Source organism: Hirundo rustica, chromosome 31 (assembly GCF_015227805.2).
Source record: "Hirundo rustica isolate bHirRus1 chromosome 31, bHirRus1.pri.v3, whole genome shotgun sequence".
In the NCBI taxonomy this organism is placed as follows: domain Eukaryota; kingdom Metazoa; phylum Chordata; class Aves; order Passeriformes; family Hirundinidae; genus Hirundo; species Hirundo rustica.
Window position 1 is genome coordinate 1,527,895 of NC_053480.1, and position 25,093 is coordinate 1,552,987.

General features: G+C 47.3%; 1 protein-coding gene across 1 annotated transcript; it reads left to right on the forward strand.

Moving 5' to 3' along the window:
- The first annotated feature begins 1,141 nt into the window (after positions 1–1,141).
- On the forward strand, positions 1,142–24,887 carry LOC120764545 (TOG array regulator of axonemal microtubules protein 2-like). Its single transcript, XM_040088526.1, has 17 exons — positions 1,142–1,352; positions 2,699–2,787; positions 4,191–4,291; positions 5,668–5,872; positions 7,093–7,243; positions 8,366–8,530; positions 11,020–11,152; positions 12,795–12,900; positions 13,654–13,889; positions 15,398–15,550; positions 16,824–16,941; positions 17,895–17,995; positions 19,372–19,576; positions 20,755–20,971; positions 22,017–22,103; positions 23,941–24,390; positions 24,847–24,887. The coding sequence occupies exons 1-16, from the start codon at positions 1,142–1,144 to the stop codon at positions 24,174–24,176; spliced, it is 2,514 nt and encodes an 837-aa protein (XP_039944460.1). The 3' UTR covers positions 24,177–24,390; positions 24,847–24,887.
- The last annotated feature ends 206 nt before the right edge of the window (positions 24,888–25,093 follow it).

Genomic DNA, 25,093 nt, shown 5'->3' on the forward strand with positions numbered 1-25,093 from the left:
CTGGGTGCAGCCCCTTTGGAATGACTCCTTAATTGTTGGTATGCAGATGGAATGCAGAGTAGAGCTAGGCAGAAGTATTGCTCAGAAAATAGTGTGACATTTTTGCTGGATTAATTCTGGACTAGAATTGACCTATCTCATTAAACCTTACCTGTGGCGCTTTTATTACCGAGCATAATGTTCTCCAGGGTGAAAGAATGCAATTTTAAGGCAAGTATTCCTCTCTTACTGCTTGGCTGCCATCCGATTTTTGTCCTACTCTGGAACCATGTAATTATTAGTTTTATTAGTATTAACAGCTCTGTTGGAGAGTATTTCAGAATGACCTCTACTAGTTCCATTAAGAAAATTTTGCATTTTCAGAATTAGTCAAGATCAGAAATATTTTGAGGCAGGTTTTGTTTATGTTGTGTTTGAGTATCTCTGCCGAAAGAAAGCAGGCAATAAACCCCTGGAGAGGTAAGATGAGCAAAAGTGGAACGTTTGGATGACCACTTAATTCCCTTCAAATACAGGCTCGCAGAATACTGGGGACATCTAATGGAGGAAACAAAACTTCTTTTGCCTCTAACACGTGGTGCCAATGTTTGTGTCCCAGCACTTCCTTTGTTGTAAAGAGTGATATAAACATTCCCAAAAGCGCAAAAGCAGACCTAGAATGGAGTGGGAGATACAGAAACCAAGGCCTTGAAAACTACTTTAGAAAACAATGACTTCTTAGACAGTGTCAAATTCTAGAGACTACTGGGAGTTTCAAACTGATTGGAAGGAAAGGCATCCTTCCAAAGAATGGATGTCGGAGGCAGGGAGTAGTAGTAGGGAGGCGACAGGCCTCCTTGTAGCAGTAGGGAGGCAAGAGGCAACACATAAAGTAGTAGAACCCTTCTCTCCTGGCTTGCCAGTTCCATATTGGTCAGAGAAATTAAACTGATGCTAGTTCCGTGAAAAATAAAAAACAACCAATCATTTCAGTAACTAAAATATGTTTTGACTTCCTCACACATTAGATGGGTTGACTGTAAAGGCGTGAGTTCCATTAACTCACTTCTTCTCTTGTACCTGATCTACAGCTGCTTCTGAATCTACAACAAACACCCAGAGGAGGAAAGGAAAGAGCTCTTGGTGTAGGATAGGACCTGGCATGCCTCTATTCCCAAGGAAACTCGCTGACCTGTTTGAGTTGAAGACTTATGTGCAGAACCCAGGCCTTGGGAATGGAGGTCTCGGCTCCCGGCCTGCTCAGGGGGCCTTGGCCCGGGAGCCCCGGCAGAGGCAGCTGAGCAGCGCTGCCCCCAGGGCCGATGCTGAGGAGGACAAGGTGAAGGCCGAGCATGGCTCAGCCTCACCAAGAGGTGAGGGGGGAGCTGGGTCGCCCTCTGGTGGGAGGAAGGGTCTTGTGCCAGCCCAGACAGCATGTGCACGTTGCCAGGGAACAGTTCTGCCCGCCATGTGCCCCCTGCAATGAGCTGTGCTGCTGCCAGTGCCCCGTGTAGCTGTAGGGCTGCTCAGCTGTGGGGCAGGGAGAAGAGGAGGAGGGTGCATGTGCAGCTGACCCATTCCCATTCCCTGTCCCAGGGCAGCCCAGAGGCCAGGCTGTTGCTGTGGTAGCTCTGTGGAAGTGGGTCAGGGTGTCCCCTTGGCCTTCGTCAAGGGGCTTCCAGCCGGAGCATGTTTCCCTGTGCATCTATTTCAAAGTTTCCAGGAAGTCTGTCGCATGAAATATGGAGCTTCAGATGCTTTAGGTTTCCTCTGCAGCTGCTATTGCAGTCCATTTAGTAGACCTGACTGATTGTAGTGGTCTCAGAGAGGTTACCCTGGGGTCAGTAGCTTCCCTACCAACTCCCCAGATGCTCCTACATTCCTACGCCTTGTCTTTCATCCACAATTGCCCTCCTTCCTCAAAACCCATATCTAACTCTCCTTTATTATTGAGGCGATAATTTTGCAGCGGAAAAAATCCTGATTTAAGACTTTGGGTTTTTTTCTACTTTGCTGCCACTTGATTTTATCCTCTGTGAAGCTATTGTATAGAATGGTAAGTTCTCTGAATTTTAACAGTTCTGTTGGAGAGTGTTTTAGAATGAGCTACATTGTTCTACTTGCGTTAAGCAAATCAGCCTTTATTCAGCCTGGCCCAAAAGTGGCCCTATCTCATACAGTTAAGAATGAAAATCCTTGGGGAAGACGAATTATCTAGCATCAAGAACACAGTTCACATTTGGGTAACCCTCTTGCAGTCCCAAGCTTTTCTTTAAAAGTCCTCTAAAATATTCTAACAAAGAGAAGAAAATGTTGATCTAAACGCATACACGTATAAGAACCTGGAATGTCTTCCAGGAACCATGAAGGAGATGTTAATTAAAATCAGCATAAGGGCAGATAAGACTCTGTCAAGAGAAATCTCCCTCTCTGCCCTTCTCTGTCAAACACAGAAGCTCTCCAGCATCCAGGGGCTGAGGCCTTCATCATGCAGCAAGTCTCAGTCTGCTGGCCAACAGAGTAATGTCATGTCTGCTGCCAGTAGCCCATCCACTGGGAGAGGGTCTAGCGCATATGCGCCTTGCTGCTCTCCTACACAATCTCTGTGCCTTATGAGAGCTCTGCAATCTGGAACCAGTCTTGCCTGTTGCCCAGCATGGTATTTCTGAGCACTGGAAGTCTGCCAGAGATTTACACGAACCTTTGCTTCCATTACCAGGCTTCCCCTGGAGCCAGGCCAAGGAAATGGGTCATTCCACCTGTCCTGGTGTTACCAGATATGAAGACCTGAGGGATGTCTTTGAAAAGGTGAGGGCTAAGGAGAGGGATGAGCCCACTGAGATCTCCTGGTCTCAGAGACCCAGTCATTCAGAGTCCTTCAGAGCTGAGTCCTTCAGAAGCCAGGAAGTGAGAAACAGCTGCAATTCCTGGCCATGAGTGTCAAGCAGCAGCTAATTGACACACACACCCACACACCCCCACCCACCCCCACCCCTCCTTGTTGTGTATTGCATGTGGCTTTTATTCTCCTGCCATGGCCTGTAGGAGCTGAACTGCCTGCACACTGGTGATGTGAACTCTTCATCTCTCTTGGAGCATGCCTATGACTTTCATGCTTTAAGCAGGGCTTCCCAACATAGGTTGCACTTGGAGCAGTGTAAGGTTGTGGCACTAAAGTGTTCAACATCACCTTGTGTAATTGCCAAAGTGAGAGTGGGAGACATTCTTCTGAAACTATTGGAATGTATATGGACCTTGGCAGGAGAAATGTCTCCCTTCTGCAAGTCTTGCCACTGCTAATAGGAGATCAAACATATCTAATCTCTCTTTATCCCATTCCTCTTCTGTGGAATTTTTTTGCTCCTGGGAATGAGCTGTTAATCCTTATACTGCTCATGTGCACACCACAAAGCAGCTGATATTATTAGGGGAAAAGTGATGTTTTGAATATTTGAACATTGGTCACCAACAGGAAAGGGGAAGAGGAGAAAATGGGTTTACCTTTAAGCGTAACTCTCCACTGCGCTCTCCATGCTCTGCCCCCAGTAAAGTAATTAAGTGGGAATAGTGCTTCAGAAGATAAGAGAGTCTTTGCAAAAGACCCTGGAAGTAGTAGTACCAAGAAGATTTCCAAATACACAGAAGATGTCCAAGTCAATCCTAATTGCTACAATTACTCTCTGTCTGTCTTCTGGGAATACTGTCCTGCCGTCAAGCTCTGTGGAGTTGGAAGAAGCTTGGTGAATCCAGCAGCATCCAGTGGAAAATTATTTGATTGATTGGGGGGGGGGGGGGGATGGGATTTTGTTCTTTTTATCTACATTACAGAAGGCAGTATGCCTTTGTGCAGGAGCAGGGAGAGTGAGTGGTGAATCAAATCAACTTCCAGCCCCCAAAGTGTCCAATTATTTTCGGCTGCTTCCTTTAAGAACACTCGTTGCCTACCAGTTTGCATTATTCCCCTTTATGCTCAAGACCAATGAATTTGGGAATTTAGACTGCTGCTCAGAATGGTAGCCCCCATAACCTGCCTTGGGCTATTGAAAACAAAGAGCTGGAATCGCTGAATCTCTGGTCTGTTTATTTCTGTAGGTTAGGAAATGTCTCCCTAAGCCTTGGAAGCAGTGATCCTGGTTCTAACCTGTGTTTTTAGCAGAGAATTTCCTATTTTCTATTTTATAAATTCATGGGGTTTCTTTATGTCTTTGTAGGGGACGGAAAACCAGAAGGGTGAACAGCCATCGGTCAAGAAGCCGGAGAAGAGGAACGATGGCTCGAAGAAGCCCCAGGCCGCATTGTCTTCTAGTAAACGGTACGGAGCACTTGAGTTAGATGTGACAAAGCACATGACAAGCTTTACATGCCTCTTCCTGAGGAAAATCTTTCTGGAGCAAATGACCTGGGCCAGAGATTGTTTCCTTTCCCTACAAATGCTCTATGATTCAAAATGTCTACTTTTGCCTTAGGCTGAACACAGCTCCTCTGGAGGGGCTTCCAGAAAAACTGGATGGCAAAAAGACACCCATTGGTTGCAGCTCAGACGATTCAGAGCAGTGACAAGGGCAGTGTTGTGGAGGCTAGGAGAGGGCCAAGCTTCTGCTGCCAGACTTGGGGCACGTAAATTCAACCAGGGTTTTGCTTTTTGCATCTGAGTGGAGTGTTTTTTGGACGGGTGTTTTGATGAGAAGTCCCAGTCTAGAAGTGAGATGCCATTCCCCAAAGAAGCAGTTCCCATGCATGTGGTTTGGCCTGGCTGAACCTTGGTTTTCTTACCCTCAGACAGTATCAAGTTTGAGTAGTAAGTAGCAAGGCAATTTCTGAGCAACTTGGTTCAACAGGTGCCTCAATGTGGACTTTTTGTCTTGATATTCCTGTCCTTCACATAGCTTGCTTGAGGGACAGCACATTTGGTTAATTTCCCCCTGTGCTGCAATCAGCATTTAAGGCAGGAATTTGGTCCTTGCTGTCTCTTCATGCCAGGGCCAGAGCTATTTGTACCTGTTCTCCTCAGATGACAGAGGGGATTTATTTAGCTCTGTCATGCTCAGCGGTGGCTGGGAAGGGACCACATGCCTCGCAGCATAGCTAGGATCTTTCTGTGCTCATGGAAGAGACAGGTTGATCCAGGAGAATTGTTCCCAGTGGGTTTGTTAAGCTGTGCGTCTAGTCTCTAGGGAAGCAAAGGTAATGTGAGCGTAGTGCTGGGATGTCTGGCTTCTCTTATTACCTCTGTTACTGATTTTCTGCATGCTTCAGATATGCCCCTGTTGATCTGTTCAGATGCATCTGAGCTACTCATCCAGGTCGTCATGCCTGTTGTAGAGGCACTTCTGCAGAGTGATGAGTTTCCTTATTATAAGACAAACACCTCCCATACGAAGATGCATTTAAACTTGGAAGCAGTGTTGCTCTTTCCCCACAAAGCAACATGACCTGTGTGCCGGGGAAACCTTCTGAAGATCGATCAGATGCATCTCATCCTTGGTTTTCCTGAGTGAGCACTGGAGAGAACGTTACTTGCAGATTGTCTGCCGTAATGATTGTCATGAGGTCCATGTTGTTTTTCAGAGCCTCATGGTTTTCTAGGTTGAAATCACATCGTCTTGAGGAATGCTCCTCAAGATGTTTTGCTCACAATTATCTGAAGGTATTATCACCAACAAGTCGTAATTTGGTTTTATTTTCCAGGGTGAAGTCTACCTCTGACGGACACCTCCTTCAGCGTGCAAAAGCCCAGGTGACGTTACCTCCAGCTGTGGAAGAAACGGAGCCGCTCCAGAAGCTTTACCATCTCCTGGAAGCCAAGGGGTTTCAGACACGGATGGAAGGAGTGGCTCTCTTCCTAGACCTGTGCAAAACCAGCCCCCAGCTCATCTCCGCTAACATAGTCCGAGTATGTATGGTATCTTCATTATTCCTTTCCTTTAGCTCCTTTCCCAAGCCTGTAGCAGTGAAGTTATTTCAGTGTCCCTTGGCACGACTTCCTGGCTGTTTTGGACAGGCTGGTGTCTCTTACCCAGACAAATTTAATTCAGGTCCAGGCTTCAGGCCAAGTTTCTTCAGTCCAGCTGTATTTGTCTGGCAGGTGCCTATTGATGCTGTTCATCAGATAATGACAAAATTTTCTGCTGCTGTAACTTCTGCTGTCTCCTGCTCCCAGCTGGGTTAAGTGAAGGGAATCCAGTCATTGAAAGCCTGGCCATTTCTTTCTAGATAGAGAATGTGTTTGCGTGGGGAAGAGAAGTGTCAGGCTGGGCTGGTTTCAGCCCAGGTTTTTTCATGGATGCTTCTGTAAACTGCCTCTTGTCTTGCACAAACACAACTTGGGCTACTCGTTTCCATCCTCGTCCCGATTCCTCTTGGTTAACACAGTGCTTACACTTTTTTTTTTTTTTTTTTTTTTTTTTTTTTTTTTTTTTTTTTTTTCCTTCCCCTCTCTTTGGAAAAGGAGGAAAAGGACCAAGGCAGATCTCTTCTGTCTCCCCCCAGTAGCTGCTTTTCCACTTTTTGCAGAAAATGGTGCTTAGTAATGTGGCTGTCAAAGGACTGAACTTGCTCTAATGAGAGCTGCACAGCACATTAGATTTCAGAAGTCTACCTGTTACTTAGACAAGTGGTCTGCCTCCTGGAAGAGGTGATCAGAGCCCTGCACTCTCCAGACACAGGTTCTGAGACAGACAAAATAAAACCAGGATCTTTCCAACCGTAGTCTTGGCAAAATCATGGTTGCCCTCAGTATTTGAGGCAACTGTCTAGAAAACTGGGCAATGTAAAAGTCTGCTTCCATATATCTACAGAAATGATACATTTATTAAAGTTTTGCATTAATAAATGGGATTAATTTAATGATTATAGGTGGAGAGAAACACCATGGGAGCTATTCTGTCCCCAGCCAAACCTCTTAAAGTAAAATGAAAACCATTCAATTAGCATGAGGTTGAACAAGCATTCCAGTGAGTGTCCAACAGGAAGACACTTTTCTGAAACAATTGGAATGTATATGGAGCTGCATTAAAGACTATAGCACTCTATGCACTCTGTGCTCCTGAGGAGATGATGTGTCTGGTTTGTGTGTCTCTGCTTACATCTCTGATGTATTTCCATTGCAACTAGATCCATGCTGCGCTGTACAAGTTGGCTCAAGAGAAACTAGACCAGAAGTACGTAGAGCGTTGCGAGGAGGAGATCAAGAAAAGGAGCCCAGAGAAAACGTCCTTGCAGCTGCCTCCTCAGACAGCTGACCCTGGACATGCAGCTGAAGAAAGTAAGTGGTGGCTACACTTGTGGTCCTTTTTGACCACTTGCTTGCCCTTTGCACGGTGTTGCAATCAGACTGGGGGGCTGTTCTGCTTGCATCTGAGTGCAAGCTTGCATCGGATTTATTTCATTCCCCAAAGAAAAATACAGAAACGTGAAGTGTCTTGTGCATGGCCTCACTGAGTCAGTAACAGAATATCAGCTTCCCACCTTCACCTCTAAAGTGTTTCAGAGTAGAAACTTCTGTCTTGCAAAGTTCACCGGGGCTTCAGACTCTCTCCTGGAGAGCAGCGTCCAGGGAAGGTGAGAACAAAAGAATGCTTTTCAACCAAGGTGCAGGTGCAAGGTTGCAACCAAGGTGGAAGATACATAATTCAACTCCTTCTAATGAAAACACCAGAGGTCCTTCTCCCACCACTACCTGCTGCGGAGCTGGTGCTTTAGAGCTGTGCTGAAATCCCCAGCCAGTGCTTCTGTTGTAGCCCCGGGAGCAAGCAGCATTCCAGGCTGAATCCTGGCTGAGGGGCTCTGACTGCAGTGCTGTCTGTGCTGCCCCGAGGGCAGCAGCAGGGACCTTAGGAGGCAGCACTCAGCCCGAGGGCATCACGCAAGGTTATGTGCACTTTCTTTTGATAACTGCCCCAGCCAGCCTCTGAAACAGGGGAACAAAAGCAAAGCAATACTGGGTTTTCCTTGTTTCATAGAGTAGGCATCACTGCCCTTTGGTTTTAAACTAGAAGAGGGTAAATTTAAATTAGGTATTAGGGGGAATTTTTTTATGATGAAGGGGATGAAATGCTGGAAGGCTTTGCCCACAGGAGCTGTGGTTGATCCATCCTTGAAGGTGTTCAAGGCCAGTTTACATGGGGCTCTGAGGAACCTGATCTAGATGAAGATGTCCCTGCTCACAGGGCTTGGACTAGATGGTGGTTCAAGGTGCCTTCCAAGCCAAACTCTTTGAGGATTCTGTGATCCTGTGGTCATTGTCCCATGTCAGCGCGCCAGTGTTATACATGAAGTTCTTTGGGATAACAAAGAGATGTTACCCAACTCCAGCATGTTTTCTGGCCCTTTCCATCATCACCTTGTCCAGCATCCCCGCTTACAATCTCCTCTTTAGTCCCTGCAGGCTTTAGCCTACCACCTGTCAATGGCACAGCTTCCGGTGTGCAGAGAAAACATCCTGGTAGCGCCCTGAAGGAGAAGGTCTTGAGGAAGCGGGACAATGTGCCCTTACTGTCCAATACGCCCATCATCCATGGGGACGGCAACTTCCCACACAAGCTGCCATCAGGTAAGCCTGCTCAGTGGCAGCTTTTTCCCACATGGGTTTTTCCTTGCACAAGGAACACAAACTGCCCCCTGCCTCAGGCAACAGGGCTGGGATCTTGGGTTCATAGCCTGCGCTGAGAATGAGCAGTAAATCTATTTTGGACTTACTCCAGCTTGGCAGAACTAGAGCAGTTAATTCTTAGAGATCCACTGGAAAGTTGAGCTGAAGAAAGTAGTAGTAGAGGCCTAAGCTCTGGCTTTTGCCCATCCTGATAGTCCAAACTATAGCACCGGTGCCAGGAGGCAACTCTAACTGCAGCGATGAGCTGCAGGGCAGTCTGCCAGGGCATGCTCACTGTGCACTTATGTGGTACTACCACCATCAGTTGTTCACACACCGTCTCACAGGCCCTCTGCCTTTGCTGCTGTCCGGCTCGGCAGCCAGCTTGTCTGCTATCCCAGCAAGGGTTGTCTCTGCATGGCAGTCAGCGGTTTGGTGCAGTCGTGCTGCTACTCCCGGAAGTGCGTGAGGGCTCCTCGCTGCTGCCATCCCACAATCCCACTGCAATGCCCAGAGAGAACAAGCAGTGCCTCCGGTGTCAGCCCACCCAAATACAGCAGCCATGTGTAGCAGATGACAGCCAGGAGGGGCTGCCTGGTGCTCCCAAGCTCTTTGCTGCCTGCAGTAAATGCACAGCAGACAGTCTCTAGTGGCTCTTGTCTCTCCTTTGTGGGTAGCCTGCCTGTGCTATGATCCCATGTAGGGTGAGATAAGAAGAAGGGATGTAGGGGGAATGTTCTTTTCTAGTGATGCTACTTCCATGTTCAGAATTAAACCAGAATTACTGTGACTCTCCATTCATACGGAATTTAGATGTGTGTGTCTACATACTTCTGCAGTGACATCCCTGCTGTCAGTGACTGGGGTACATCAGTGACATCCAGATTAGCTCCCGTCTGAATATTTTTGATGCTATGGTTCCTCCCTACTTTGTGCAAACATGCAAGTTAGCACAAAAACTCTACAGGGTCTACAGCAGTTCATCTAGATTCTGTGCAATATTTATTCTCCATCATTTTAGACAGCTGGGATGTTTTCATCTGTGTGATTGGGATACGCAAAGCAATCACACGGAGACGAGAGATTTCGCAGGGCAGAGTTGTTCCTCCGAGAGAGCCAAGGCTGAGCCAAGGCCGAAAGCCCCTCTGCCTGTTCACTTCTTACTTTTTATACATTTGTGGGTCTGGCTGTGGATTGGCTCCTGGAGTTTTCACCCCTCAGCCGAATGGCCAGACCAACTGTCAGTTACAATTGTTTTCAGGTTAGAAATATGCAAACAAAGGACAGAGAATGAAAAACAAAGGATTTGTTTATATTACATGTGTGAGAAAGAGCAGAAATTGCCCCTAATATTGTACAGTAGCTAAAAGTCTGATTCCATTTTATGAACAATCAAAAGGCTTTAAAAAAACTCAGAAAAACCAAGGTGACACATCTACGCATTAGAAATGAGCTTTTGAGAGCACAATGTGAAACTTTTGATTGACAGTGTTTTTGATGACAAATGGGTTTCATAAGAAATGCATTTATCGTCTGAATTTTCTCATACCTCATAAACTGATTATCAAGAGAGTGCATCCGCCAAGAATTTGCATCTGCATTTCCGTATTTTTATAATCAGAGTGCATTTGGAAGGCTTTTTTATCACCCGTCTAGACTGGAAATGGCATTTTTCCACAAGAGAAAGCTTAGGCATTGCAGAGCGTGCAAACACGTCCATTTGATGACAAATATGAGTTTCACCTCAGCATCTTTGAAATACAGCCAGTGTGTAGCTCGGAAAGAGTAAAGATTCACGATGCTTGGAAAGAACAATATCCATAAACTACTTTCCCAATAGTAGGCTAAAATGCATGTGCACTCAGCTGCCTGCTGTCTAGAATATTTGCAGTCAATGGACACAGAGGCGCTTTCAGGTGTGAAGGGTCAGATATCGCTGTTCCCTGGTAGTTGTCCCATGGGGATTCAGCTGGGCCCAGCAGGGCTGGGTTGTTCAGGCTTGGCTTGGGCCTGTTGCGAGGCAGCTGCAGGTCTTTCCTCAGGAAGTTGCAGAGTGCCTCTGTCCTCAGGGCTGGGAGAAATTAGGGTGCTGAGAAAAGAGAGGCACCTGAGTGGTTCCCTCCTGGGGTAGCGAGTGCTGCTGGTCGGCACTGTCTCACAGGGAGTGGGAGCTCTGCGGCCTCAGGAACCTGCCGCTGCCTGTGGTACCTGTGGCACTTGGGAGCTGGCGCTGTGTGGGCAATTGTCAGGTTTAGCCTGGAGCTGTGCCCAGCCAGGTGTGGGGCTGGGAGAAAGCAAGGAGCCCAAGGAGCCCAACAGCAGGGAAGTCTCTGACCCAGTGCCAGTTTGTACCGCATGGGAAGCCTGGCTGGGAGACGGGGCTGCAGGCCGCTCCATGGCAGGGTGCCTTGCCCGGGCTGCAGCGCTCATGGCTCACCCTCTCCTTACAGTGACCTCGCAGACAGCCACGGGTGCCAAGCGCCCAGAGGAGCCGCTCCATGGGCATGGGCAGAAGGACACAGCCTCTTCTGATCCACAGCAGTCCTTGCTCAAGGCACTCTCCCTGCTCAGAAGTGATGACTGGTAAGAAAGGCCCCATTGACTCTGTCTCCCTTCTTAGTGTTACGGGAGGTTAGAAGTGTATCTTGCTAGTGCCTCTGAGCCCCGACAGCCCAGAGGACCAATGGGCACTCGTGAAACCTCTCCAGAACAGTGAGAGGATAAAGATTTGAGAGCTGCCTTTTCTTGGCCTTGGTCTGCAGCTGTGCTCCAGCTGCAGCAGCTGCGTGCTCTTTCCTCGCTTTGCCCAGTGCTCCGTGGAGCTACAAAGGAAATCTTGAAGGAAGAGAGAAAGCTGTGGGACGAGATGATTTTCTGTCTGAAGCTGGAAGCAGGAAGGCAGCAGGTTTGAGTGTAGAGATTTGGGTGCCTTTGGACACCGGCTCAGTGGGACTGAGTAAGATTTCTCTCTCGTCCCACTGCTGAAAGCAATGGCAGGTGACAGCGTCTCCCTCTGACCTCCTGCATGTCAGTCCCTGAAGCAGCTTCAGGGAGTTCCTCTTTCTGAGAAATGGATTGAGTTGTGCTTTAAAGTCCCTCCACCTGTCATCTCCCCTGAAGGGCTCACGGCAGAAGAGAAGGGAAAAGAAATATTATCCTCTAGGAATCGTGCACTTTTGCAGTTCAACTTTTCCCTTCTCACTGCTTCCTATGGGCCTAAGATGCTTTGTGAATAGTCAAAATGTGTCCCAAAATTAGACACAGACCGGGGAAGGCCCAGGGGTGATAACCCTACAAATGTTAGGTGATATTGGTTGTTCTTTTGATGTCTGGCTTAGCATCCACTCACTGGTGGGTGCTTCATTCACACAGGGAGAAGAATGAAAAGTCTGCCACCATGCATCTCCTTTGCTTTGCCCTTTCTCTTCTGCTTTGTCTTCCTCACTTCTCCTTGGTGCCCCATGAGGTGCAGAGAACTTCTGCAGGGGTTGGGGCTCCAGGTGACACTCAGGGATGCCCGTAGGATTGGTTGCCAGCCCTGTGCCGCAGCCCTGATGTCTCTCCTAACTTCCTGTAGATCAGGGCCTACACAAAGATTTGCCCTTTTAAAATAATAAGTTGCTGTTGTGGAGGTTGTTTTAGATCGGGGTTTGTGCGAAAAGCCAGAGTTTCAACTGTTCTTGCCCAGGTGTGGAATCCTCGGGGACATCCTACCGCTTTGTTGGGGAATGTGGGGGTGGAGTGCGCTGGGTGACAGACAGGCCTAGATCGTGGAGTGGAAACTCAGTTCCAGAGTGCCAGTGCACACTCTCACTGCTGAACTGCCTGCTGGGTTGGGCAAAGAAGGAAAGTGCCCCAGTAACAGCCCGATGGGACTGTCTCAGTGACAGGTACAGGGAGGTGACAAGAAGCAGCAGCATGGCCCGGTCTCATAGCTTCTAGGCAGCCATGACACAGGGACTTCATGTGCCAGAGATTCCAGAAAGGCTGTCTTCTTAAAATGGCCACAAAAGAAGACCCTGAAAGCCCTCTTTTTGCCTCTAGGATTTGTGTATGCTTTTGACAGCCACAGCATCCTGTGGCAAAGAGTCCCCCAATTTCATTGAGTACTCCTTGAAAAGCACCTCCCATTGTTTGACTGAGCTGCCAACCTGGTAATTTCAGAGGGTGCTGCCTAGCTCTTGGGTGGAGAGAAAATTCAATCTTTTTGGTACTTGCCTTTCAGGGAGCTGAAGGAGAAGGGACTCTTCAGCATCAAACACCTGGCTGGGTCCCATTCGGAAGTCCTGTTTTGTAGACTTCGTGACATTTGCCGGGCAGTTACCAGCGAGGTGAGAACCCTGTCCTGAATTGCCCCTGTACTTCATACACGGTCTGTAGAGTAGATATGTGCTTGTACATCTCCACTTGTGCTCAGGGATTGCTTTTGTTTCTGTTTTTAGACCTTACATTTCTAACGTCTGTCAGCTATCTGTCGGATCTGTGTGTACACGTAGCTCTGTTTATGGTAGGCTGGGTATTTGACACTGCTCTTTGAGTGAGGTGCCATTATAATGCAGTGTGCAAATGCCAAAACTGAGACACTAATTACGTTATTTCCAGAGTCCTAATCTCTGCCTGAGCTGTAATTCAACCCTGCAAATTAGTCGGTAGACGTGAGCCTGTGTTTTCTGTTTGCTGGCTGAGTGCTTGAACTGCTGGTGTTGCTTTTCTGAACAGTGGCCCATGACTCTTTTGTCTTTATGATGTTTGTCTTTATGGTTTGAAAGCAGCCTTTGCTTTCATTTGGTTCTTTATTTTTCAAATAAGAGGGCCTGAAATCAGAGCAGTGGACATTCTCAAAGGATTAAGTAGAAGTCTTTGGTGAAATGTTTTTTTTTTTCGGGCCTGCAGTAAGCAGGTCTGAGGCCAGGAATTGGTGCCAGAGTAAGCGCCTTTCTGTGCTTGTGCTTTTTGCAACTTTTTTCTGCTTTTATGTTCTTCTGGACACAGCGAGAAGTGTTGTGATGTCCTGGGACTTTTGTGTAAGGCAACTGGTTTTCTTTTCAAGGTGATTCTTATGTTTCCCCTCATGACTTCCCCAGGTGACCAACCTCCGCTCAAAGGTATCCTACTCTGCTATCGTAGCTCTGGGAGAGCTCTTTGCGACCTTCAAGAAGGACATGGACTCTGAGGTGGATGGGGTTGCTCGGGTCCTTCTCCAGACGGTGTGGAACTCCCCGGAGTTTGTTCAGGAAGCAGCCACTCAGACCCTGGGGATGATGGTGGCCAATGTGACTCCTGCACGAGCAATGACTGCTCTCATGGACAGTGGACTGCAGTAGGTTCTCCTTCTTCCAGTGATCTTCTTCACCTTCCAGTGAGCGGGTGGGGGAAGGGAAGAGAGAATGAATGGGAATGGTGGAGGGAAGGGTCCTGTATCCTGCATCTTGTGTGAACTCAGTGATTTGATTCTCCAATCAATCTCATTTCTTTCTTCTTGTCACCTATTTCTGCCCTCCTAGAGCCTATTAGTTCACAGAATCACAGAACTGTAGGATATGGGGAGTTGGTAGGGCCCATCAGGATCATCGAGCCCAGCTCCTGGCCCTGCACAGAACATCCCAAGGGTCACACCATGTGCCTGAGATCGATGTCCAAACGCTTCTGGAACTCGGTCAGGCTTGGTGCTGTGACCACTGCCCTGGGGAGCCTGTTCCAGGGCCCAACCACGCTCTGGGTGAAAAACCTTTTCCTGATATCCAACCTAAACCTCCTCTGACTCAGCTTCCTGCTGCTTCCTGGAGCTCTCACAGTCTGTCAGAGTTGCCCAGACGTGGTGAATGGTGAGGAAGTGAAAGTGCCTGCAAAGGCTAAGGATAAAGCTTTGTGCTTGTGTGGGAAGAGGGACAATTGCAATTGCAGCTGTGAGCGCTCTTTGATATTTCACAGCACTAACCACGGAGGTCCTGGGAAAATCCATGTGTCCTCATTATGCCATTAACTGGAGAAATCAGGAGGGTGTTTGCTGGGGTGTGGAGCACATGGAGGAGAATGTGCTGCGTGTGGCACAGCCTGTACAGCAGGTGCAGCTCCTGCCAAAAGGAGTCTTGTATGACTGGCCTGGCCTTGGAGCTCTACTTTCTGTTGCAACTGATGCTTCATGTTAGCCTTGAGACGATGAATCACTTGGCAGGCACCTTCACTGGCCGACTGCCATGGGACAGCTGAAGCAAATGCTGCCTTAAGTGCTGGTGCTGGGCCTGATAGTTCCCAAGAGACACTCTCCAGAACAGGTCAACCTGGCTAAGCTGACTGCCACCCCTTCCTCAGCTTTGCAGTAGGCTAAAGCATTCAGATGTATCCCTTGCCAAGCCTCACAGTAGAAACTGGCTGCATTGCTGGATATTCTGCAACTTCCCTCCCCACAGTGTGTTTTCCTTGCATTTCTTTTTTTTTCCAAATGTCAGCAGGTTTTGGGATGTGTGGGTGGAAAGAGGCTCAATCCTGCTGCTGCTCTGTTTAGCGGGTGCCCTCTGATGGGTCAGCATGAATTGCCTCAATTTCTGAATAGTTCAGATGGAATCAATTTCTTTAATCTTTCTCAGAGCACATTTTGGGAAAGAACTTGAGTATCGGATGGTGCCGAGAGACTGAATTCCTCCCTCTTCCTTTCAGGCAGTCCTTCTGTGCAATGCTCACTTTGTGTTTATCTGAGGACAGAACCTTCTACAGGTGTCTAAAGTTGCAGAGACAACACAGGCCTCCTTCCCTCAGCAACAACAGGGAGCACGCTCTGGCCAAGGCCTCCTTCTCCCTGTGTCCCAGTGTTTGCTGTCTTCTTCCCAGGAGTCGCCACGTCCAGGTGCGGAAGTGTGCGGCTGAACTCCTCCTGTCCTTGATGGAGAAAATCGGAGTCACAGAGCTCGCAAGCACACCCATGGCTGAGAGGCTGGTGCACAGGGCAGGGAAGCTTGCTCAGGACTGTGACAAGGACACAAGGTAATGGTCTTCCTTTCACCTCCTAAAAGCGGATAATCATTTGTTGTCTGGCTGCCAAGGGTAAAAAAACAGAAGAGTGACAGAAGAGTGGGAACTGAAGGAAATATGAAGTTACCTCAGTGCCCCGGTAACGGTGATAAAGTCATGGAATATGCCGAGCTGGAAGGGATCCGTCAGGGTCATTGAGTCCAGCTCCTGACCATGTGCAGGACGCCCCAAGGGTCACTCCATGTGCCCAAGAGCATTTTCCAAACGCTTCTTGAACTCTTGTCAGGCTGGGTGCTGTGACGCTTCTTGAACTCTGTCAGGCTTCGTGCTGTGACCACTGCTCTGGGTTTCCTGGGGAGATGACTGTACTGGGTAACCTGAGGTTGGCCAGCAAGAAGGAGCATTGCCAACCTCCTGTGACTTGAAGGATTCTTTAGTGAGGTCAAAAGAGATCAGATTAGCCAGTCCCACAGTTTTGTTTGGCCTTAGGTGCACAACATTAAGCCAGAGTGTTGGCTAATGTTCTTCCCTGAAGGATCCCAAACACCTATTACTCATTAACTGAAGACTTGCTTAGAAATACTTCAGGAGTCTTTAGCAAACATATTCAATCTTTCTAAACTTCTTCTGCAGATTTCTCAAATGCTGTTACCTGTGGCTCAATGACTTCCAAATATCTTTGTGAAGAAAACTGTGTTTTCCTAGTGGCAAAATCAACCCAAACCACCAAAATCCTCTTGCTTTGATGATTAATTTCCCATTAACAGCTGCCAAGAACACATTAGCAACTAGCTGACACTGCAAATACATATTGTATAGAATAATCAAAAGCAATCATGAGGTGTTTTGTCCTGGCTTCCCTGCCAGCTAAAGAAAGGCAAATTATTGTACAATGGCAGCAAGACACTGCTAGCAGGCTCTGACAATGAAGCAGATGTGTTTCGCTTGTTTCCTGGCGTCTTTCCATCCTACAGAAGCAGACCCACAGTTTCAGAGTGAAATGGTAGTTTTATGTTGCCCCACATTCTCCTCTTGCCCCTTGCGTTCAGCTGACAGCTCTGGGCAGTGACAGGTGGAGGTGAATCTCTCTCTTTGCTGAGTACATAATGCCTTCTCATGCAAGGATTGCACCTGATGAGTCTAGGCATCAGCCTCTGCTGTTAACAGTCTTCCTTTCCTTGTTCACTTTTCCTTCTTTTCCTTCCTTCCTTCCTTCCTTCCTTCCTTCCTTCCTTCCTTCCTTCCTTCCTTCCTTCCTTCCTTCCTTCCTTCCTTCCTTCCTTAGGCATTACGCACAGGAGATGGTGAAGATGTTGCTGAATCATGAAAAACTTAAAAGGCTTTTGGAACAATCCGTTTCCACCCGAGACCTGGAAGATATTATGACAAGAATTAAGAAGAAAGTAAGTGCTTCGCAGGAGAAATGTCTCCCTTCTGCAAATCTTGCCACTGCTAATAGGAGATCAAACATATCTAATCTCTCTTTATCCCATTCCTCTTCTGTGGATTTTTTTTGCTCCTGGGAATGAGCTGTTAATCCTTATACTGTTCATGTGCACACCACAAAGCAGCTGATATTATTAGGGGAAAAGTGATGTTTTGAATATTTGAACATTGGTCACCAACAGGAAAGGGGAAGAGGAGAAAATGGGTTTACCTTTAAGCGTAACTCTCCACTGCGCTCTCCATGCTCTGCCCCCAGTAAAGTAATTAAGTGGGAATAGTGCTTCAGAAGATAAGAGAGTCTTTGCAAAAGACCCTGGAAGTAGTAGTACCAAGAAGATTTCCAAATACACAGAAGATGTCCAAGTCAATCCTAATTGCTACAATTACTCTCTGTCTTCTGGGAATACTGTCCTGCCGTCAAGCTCTGTGGAGTTGGAAGAAGCTTGGTGAATCCAGCAGCATCCAGTGGAAAATTATTTGATTGATGGGGGGGGGATGGGATTTTGTTCTTTTTATCTACATTACAGAAGGCAGTATGCCTTTGTGCAGGAGCAGGGAGAGTGAGTGGTGAATCAAATCAACTTCCAGCCCCCAAAGTGTCCAATTATTTTCGGCTGCTTCCTTTAAGAACACTCGTTGCCTACCAGTTTGCATTATTCCCCTTTATGCTCAAGACCAATGAATTTGGGAATTTAGACTGCTGCTCAGAATGGTAGCCCCCATAACCTGCCTTGGGCTATTGAAAACAAAGAGCTGGCATCGCTGAATCTCTGGTCTGTTTATTTCTGTAGGTTAGGAAATGTCTCCCTAAGCCTTGGAAGCAGTGATCCTGGTTCTAACCTGTGTTTTTAGCAGAGAATTTCCTATTTTCTATTTTATAAATTCATGGGGTTTCTTTATGTCTTTGTAGGGGACGGAAAACCAGAAGGGTGAACAGCCATCGGTCAAGAAGCCGGAGAAGAGGAACGATGGCTCGAAGAAGCCCCAGGCCGCATTGTCTTCTAGTAAACGGTACGGAGCACTTGAGTTAGATGTGACAAAGCACATGACAAGCTTTACATGCCTCTTCCTGAGGAAAATCTTTCTGGAGCAAATGACCTGGGCCAGAGATTGTTTCCTTTCCCTACAAATGCTCTATGATTCAAAATGTCTACTTTTGCCTTAGGCTGAACACAGCTCCTCTGGAGGGGCTTCCAGAAAAACTGGATGGCAAAAAGACACCCATTGGTTGCAGCTCAGACGATTCAGAGCAGTGACAAGGGCAGTGTTGTGGAGGCTAGGAGAGGGCCAAGCTTCTGCTGCCAGACTTGGGGCACGTAAATTCAACCAGGGTTTTGCTTTTTGCATCTGAGTGGAGTGTTTTTTGGACGGGTGTTTTGATGAGAAGTCCCAGTCTAGAAGTGAGATGCCATTCCCCAAAGAAGCAGTTCCCATGCATGTGGTTTGGCCTGGCTGAACCTTGGTTTTCTTACCCTCAGACAGTATCAAGTTTGAGTAGTAAGTAGCAAGGCAATTTCTGAGCAACTTGGGTCAACAGGTGCCTCAATGTGGACTTTTTGTCTTGATATTCCTGTCCTTCACATAGCTTGCTTGAGGGACAGCACATTTGGTTAATTTCCCCCTGTGCTGCAATCAGCATTTAAGGCAGGAATTTGGTCCTTGCTGTCTCTTCATGCCAGGGCCAGAGCTATTTGTACCTGTTCTCCTCAGATGACAGAGGGGATTTATTTAGCTCTGTCATGCTCAGCGGTGGCTGGGAAGGGACCACATGCCTCGCAGCATAGCTAGGATCTTTCTGTGCTCATGGAAGAGACAGGTTGATCCAGGAGAATTGTTCCCAGTGGGTTTGTTAAGCTGTGCGTCTAGTCTCTAGGGAAGCAAAGGTAATGTGAGCGTAGTGCTGGGATGTCTGGCTTCTCTTATTACCTCTGTTACTGATTTTCTGCATGCTTCAGATATGCCCCTGTTGATCTGTTCAGATGCATCTGAGCTACTCATCCAGGTCGTCATGCCTGTTGTAGAGGCACTTCTGCAGAGTGATGAGTTTCCTTATTATAAGACAAACACCTCCCATACGAAGATGCATTTAAACTTGGAAGTAGTGTTGCTCTTTCCCCACAAAGCAACATGACCTGTGTGCCGGGGAAACCTTCTGAAGATCGATCAGATGCATCTCATCCTTGGTTTTCCTGAGTGAGCACTGGAGAGAACGTTACTTGCAGATTGTCTGCCGTAATGATTGTCATGAGGTCCATGTTGTTTTTCAGAGCCTCATGGTTTTCTAGGTTGAAATCACATCGTCTTGAGGAATGCTCCTCAAGATGTTTTGCTCACAATTATCTGAAGGTATTATCACCAACAAGTCGTAATTTGGTTTTATTTTCCAGGGTGAAGTCTACCTCTGACGGACACCTCCTTCAGCGTGCAAAAGCCCAGGTGACGTTACCTCCAGCTGTGGAAGAAACGGAGCCGCTCCAGAAGCTTTACCATCTCCTGGAAGCCAAGGGGTTTCAGACACGGATGGAAGGAGTGGCTCTCTTCCTAGACCTGTGCAAAACCAGCCCCCAGCTCATCTCCGCTAACATAGTCCGAGTATGTATGGTATCTTCATTATTCCTTTCCTTTAGCTCCTTTCCCAAGCCTGTAGCAGTGAAGTTATTTCAGTGTCCCTTGGCACGACTTCCTGGCTGTTTTGGACAGGCTGGTGTCTCTTACCCAGACAAATTTAATTCAGGTCCAGGCTTCAGGCCAAGTTTCTTCAGTCCAGCTGTATTTGTCTGGCAGGTGCCTATTGATGCTGTTCATCAGATAATGACAAAATTTTCTGCTGCTGTAACTTCTGCTGTCTCCTGCTCCCAGTTGGGTTAAGTGAAGGGAATCCAGTCATTGAAAGCCTGGCTATTTCTTTCTAGATAGAGAATGTGTTTGCGTGGGGAAGAGAAGTGTCAGGCTGGGTTGGTTTCAGCCCAGGTTTTTTCATGGATGCTTCTGTAAACTGCCTCTTGTCTTGCACAAACACAACTTGGGCTACTCGTTTCCATCCTCGTCCCGATTCCTCTTGGTAAACACAGTGCTTACACTTTTTTTTTTTTTTTCCCCCTCTCTTTGGAAAAGGAGGAAAATGACCAAGGCAGATCTCTTCTGTCTCCCCCCAGTAGCTGCTTTTCCACTTTTTGCAGAAAATGGTGCTTAGTAATGTGGCTATCAAGGAAATGAACTTGCTCTAATGAGAGCTGCACAGCACATTAGATTTCAGAAGTCTACCTGTTACTTAGACAAGTAGTCTGCCTCCTGGAAGAGGTGATCAGAGCCCTGCACTCTCCAGACACAGGTTCTGAGACAGACAAAATAAAACCAGGATCTTTCCAACCATAGTCTTGGCAAAATCATGGTTGCCCTCAGTATTTGAGGCAACTGTCTAGAAAACTGGGCAATGTAAAAGTCTGCTTCCCTATTTCTACAGAAATGATACTGTTTTGCATTAATAAATGGGATTAATTTGATGATTATAGGTGGAGAGAAACACCATGGGAGCTATTCTGTCCCCAACCAAATCTCTGAAAGAGAAATGAAAACCATTTAATCAGCATGAGGTTGCAAAACGATTCCAGTGAGTAGCCCACAGGAAAACAGTAAAATTGCACAAGCAAGTGCTGCCGTGACAGAAAGGATCCCTTTCATCTTTGACATTGCTGAGTGCCCATTTCTACATCCCCACTTCAAAGTAAGACATTTTAATGCAGCTTTCATGTTGTTTGTTCTTTTCACAGATTTTTGATTATTTTGTACTGAGAATTGCTGACAGCCATAAGAAAGTCAAGCAGAAGGCGTTGGATGTGCTTGCAGAAATCATAGGCATCCTGGAAGATGCCCTGAACCCAGTGATCATTGGTTTGGTGGAAGGAATAATAAAGAACCTAAACTCAAAGGATCCCGGGGTTCACACCGCAGCTGTGAAAGCACTGGAAGAATCCATTGCTCATTTAGGTAAGGCTGGCCCCTGCCATGGACTCTCCTCAACTGTGTCTCTGCCTCTCTGACACAAGAGAACACTGAGTGCCTTGACAGCTGTTGCTGTCTGTGGAAAGCTCCAGCTGACATCCAGCAGAAGCTGTGGAGGTGCAGTCCTTACACACCAGTCCCCCCACACGCTTGAACGTGCATCAGCATTTCCCAAACGTCCAAGTAGCCTTTGGCTCCGCGCTGCTCGTGTGAAGAGGAAGTCCCACACCACAGCTTTGCTAGAATTCAGAGGCAGAGGGGGTTTTGGACTTTGCTTGGGCCCCGTTTGACTTCCCGAATGAATAGCTTTGCTTCTGGCATGAAGGGGCACTGGCCCATCAGAGCTTCTGCAGAGCAGCCTCCTGGAAGGCTCTGCATTAGAGGCATTAGCTGCCTATTTTCCACCCTTCTTCTTTGTCTTCTTTTTTCCAAAGGGGAACTTATGATTCACCAAGTTCAATTCTTTAAAACAAACAGGTATAAATCCAGCTTCCAATGATGCCTTTTGCACATGTTGTTTTGCATGGGTCAAGGTGGCTCTAGCAAATACCTACAGAGGCAAGGACTGCTGTAAATTCCTTTGCCCCACAGATTTATGTCAGCTCTGAAAATGCCACACTGGGGAAATATACCTGAAGAAAGGAGTGTTGAGGAGGCAGGTCTTCAAGGGGAGTTTGTACTTTCTTCACCTTGGCTGCTCTGTGAACTCATGATCTGCCTGTGTCCCAAGTATGGGGCTCTTCCTGTTTGCCCTGGGATGCCAAACCTTTTCACTGCTTACGTGTGATTGCATTCTTGAGGTCCCTGATGTGAAATGTTTAACACAGCTTCTACAAATGTGAAAGGAGAGCTTTTCTTTTGAAATTTAGGATCCTCCCAAGTGGGCTGGAAGGAAAGAAGAAAAGGATTCAGACATCAGCAAGACTTCATTTTATTTTATATAATGGAGTTGCCTCTGCCCTTTCCCTCCCCACTGTCCGTTCTCCTATGACCTCAGAAGTGTGAGCAGAAAGGTGTCTTTCTCTTGTAGATAAAGTAGCACTGATGAAAGAGTTCAGCCACCGATGGAGTAAGCTGAGTGGCCAAGCTCTGCTGGATGTCACGGAGCGTATCACAGGTATGGCCTCCCCTCATAAGCCAAGAGCTCTTCTGAGGGAGTATTTACAGGGAATGTGTGTCAATAGACAGTAGAGTAGCTCCTCCAAATCAGGAGGTGCTGAGCTTGTCCCTCGTGCTCAATAGCCCTGGCAGGTGTGCTTGGCAGGTTTTCCCTGGCTGCTGCAGAGGTGTGCAGCATCTGAGATGGGGCAGCACTCGGTCTCGGAGTTGAGCTCTCCCTGGGGCATCTCAGAACTCACCTCCAGGAAAGGGAGGGTTGTCCAAAATGCTACAAATGCACCTGATAATTGATTCCTCAGAGGAGCTTGCTATGTCAGCAATAGCCAAGGAATGGAAAAATTATAATCTCAGCATATAGTAGTGAAGACTAATCATAGCCTTGCTTTACTTGGGACAAAATCCACTGCTATTTATGCCAGCATCTTTAAATGTAAGCTTTAATGCACTTTGTGTCTTCATTTGGAATCTCAAAAGGGCATGTTCAGCGATTGGGAATGATAAAAGCCCTTAAAGAGCATTTGAATAAAGTTGATCTCCAGGAAGAGGGAATTTCAATTGGCAGTTATTTTGATCTCTATTTCTAATAAAGAAATTAAACATAAATTAGGACTACTTTGGAAAGAGCAGATGTTCTCTTGGAGATTTAGTAGGAACAGACAGCTCCTTCTCTTCTCAAGTTCCATAGTGACCAATGTCTTCAATTACATTTAAACTCCAATTACCTCCCATTGTAAAATGAGTATCGATACCCTTTTCCTGCTCAGCAGAATTCTTTTGGGGTACTTTCAGGAGCTGTTTAAGTCTGGATGACTGCTGCTGGATAAACAGCATAGAGAAAACGACATCTCTTCCACCACAGAATAATAAATGCTTACTACAATACGTTTTGGCTGATCAGAAAATAAGAATGCTGCCCAGAGCATTTCAGGTTTTGATCTCTCAGCCAACACCGCCGTGCAAGGAGCCTGTTGGTAGTAAAGTTTTGTCCCTGTTTGATAGTGTTCAGTTCAGGAAACAAGCAGAGAGCAGATTAGAGAGACAATGTGAGAAACCCCTCGTGTTTTGGTTAAATTTCAGTTCTCTGGGTAGCATTTTCCTCCCTCTATGCCCCTGTTTCAGTGCACATAGTAAGAAAAAAATGCCATTTACATTGGGAGGGGAAATGCCATTAAAATGTGGACATGCTCAAATGTCACGGCAATGGGGTCTGGGTAATTATCTAAGACACCCCGAGCTTTGAAACAGCTGTTTGTTTGAAGCCACAAAAGCATTCTGCCAAAGACACCAGCTAGTCACTGATGTTTCTAATCCAAGTGCCAAGCAGCCCCCATCTCTGGTGGGCTGGAGTTTTGAAGTGTGGTCTCATACTGCCCTTTGCTGAGTGCCACTGAGCAAATGGAAGAGCCAGCATCGTCTTTTGGCCCTTGACATCTAAGGTCACAAAAATGGGATCATCCTTTTTATTAGAAATCTCTCAATTGCCTCTCTACAGTGCATTTCAAAATCTCCATTGTGGGTTTAGACAACTTGTCAATGGAAATAAAAGGCAATTGAACATCTCATTCATTGTTCATGCAGAAACTGATTGTGAAATGATTTAGTACAAAGGTACAAAGTCTGCCACAGGTACAAGGCTCTGTTTGAGAAATTAGTCGTCAGGGGTTGGTGGCTGTGTTTCGGTGAGGATCTGCTGCTTTGCCCATTTCTGGATCATGGGGCTATGTGTGTTATTTCGCTGATCTTAGCCAGAGAGGCTTCGAAGAACAAAACCTAGAGGTAGATCCTTGTTTGCATTAAGGCTGGTGGTTAAGAAGCTTGTGTCTCTCTCCCGGCAGTGCTTGTGGAATGGGTTTATCCCAGGAGCCCTGAAGTCATCCAGCACTACGTCCTGCCCGTGCTCTGGTCCTCCCTGGAGAACAAGGCGCTGCCTGTGCGAAGCACCAATGTCCGCACTGTGGTCACCAAGCTTGCCTCTGCCCTCTACAAGGTGATGGGCACCAAGCTGAAGAAGCGTGCTGCCAGCCAGCCTCCACATGTGCGGGAAAACCTGTCCAGCATTTTGGGCTGGTGAAGGCTTCATATTCTGCAGAAAGCTGAGAAAGTGCTGAGTTGGACACCTCCAGATTTCACTTTCTAGCTGTGCCCAAAGTGCCAAAATACTATGGAAGGGCGTGCCTCTGGCCCCACTCTCTCCACTGCCCTTCCTAGTCGTGGCATGGGGGATCTGAAGCAACTTCTGATCGAGGACAAGGTGAAGGCCGAGCATGGCTCAGCCTCACCAAGAGGTGAGGGGGGAGCTGGGCCGCTCTCTGGTGGGAGGAAGGGTCTTGTGCCAGCCCAGACAACTGTGCACATTGCCAGGGAACAGTTCTGCCTGCCATGTGCCCCCTGCAATGAGCTGTGCTGCTGCCAGTGCCCCGTGTAGCTGTAGGGCTGCTCAGCTGTGGGGCAGGGAGAGGAGCAGGAGGGTGCATGTGCAGCTGACCCATTCCTGGAAAGCACAGGGCTCTGGGCTCCCTGCTGTCCCAGGGTGGCCCAGAGGCCAGGCTTTTTCTGTGGTAGCTCTGTGGAAGTGGGTTAGGGGGTCCCTCTGGCCTGCCTTAAGTGACTGCCTGCAGGAACATGTTTCCCTGGGCAGCTTTTTAGAAGTTTCCAGGAAGTCTGTCCCATGATATATGGAGCTTCAGATGCTTTGGGTTTGCATTGCGGCCTCTGTTATATTTTGTGTTTCCATTTTGCAGACCTGACTGGCTCCACTCTTACCAAGAAGTTTTCTCTGCGCACTTCCCATGTGTCCATATACACAAATCCCTTGCCTCCCCTCCAGAAGGGCTCTCTTTCCTCCAAGCTCAGGAAGAAGCTGCCATCTCTCTAGAAGAGTGAATGAAGAATAGGACTTATGCGTTAGGCTTTAGAGTTAGAGATGTACATATGTTCTGATATTTAGCTGTAGGTTTGAATAAATGTGTTTTGATTGTGTCTTTTAAA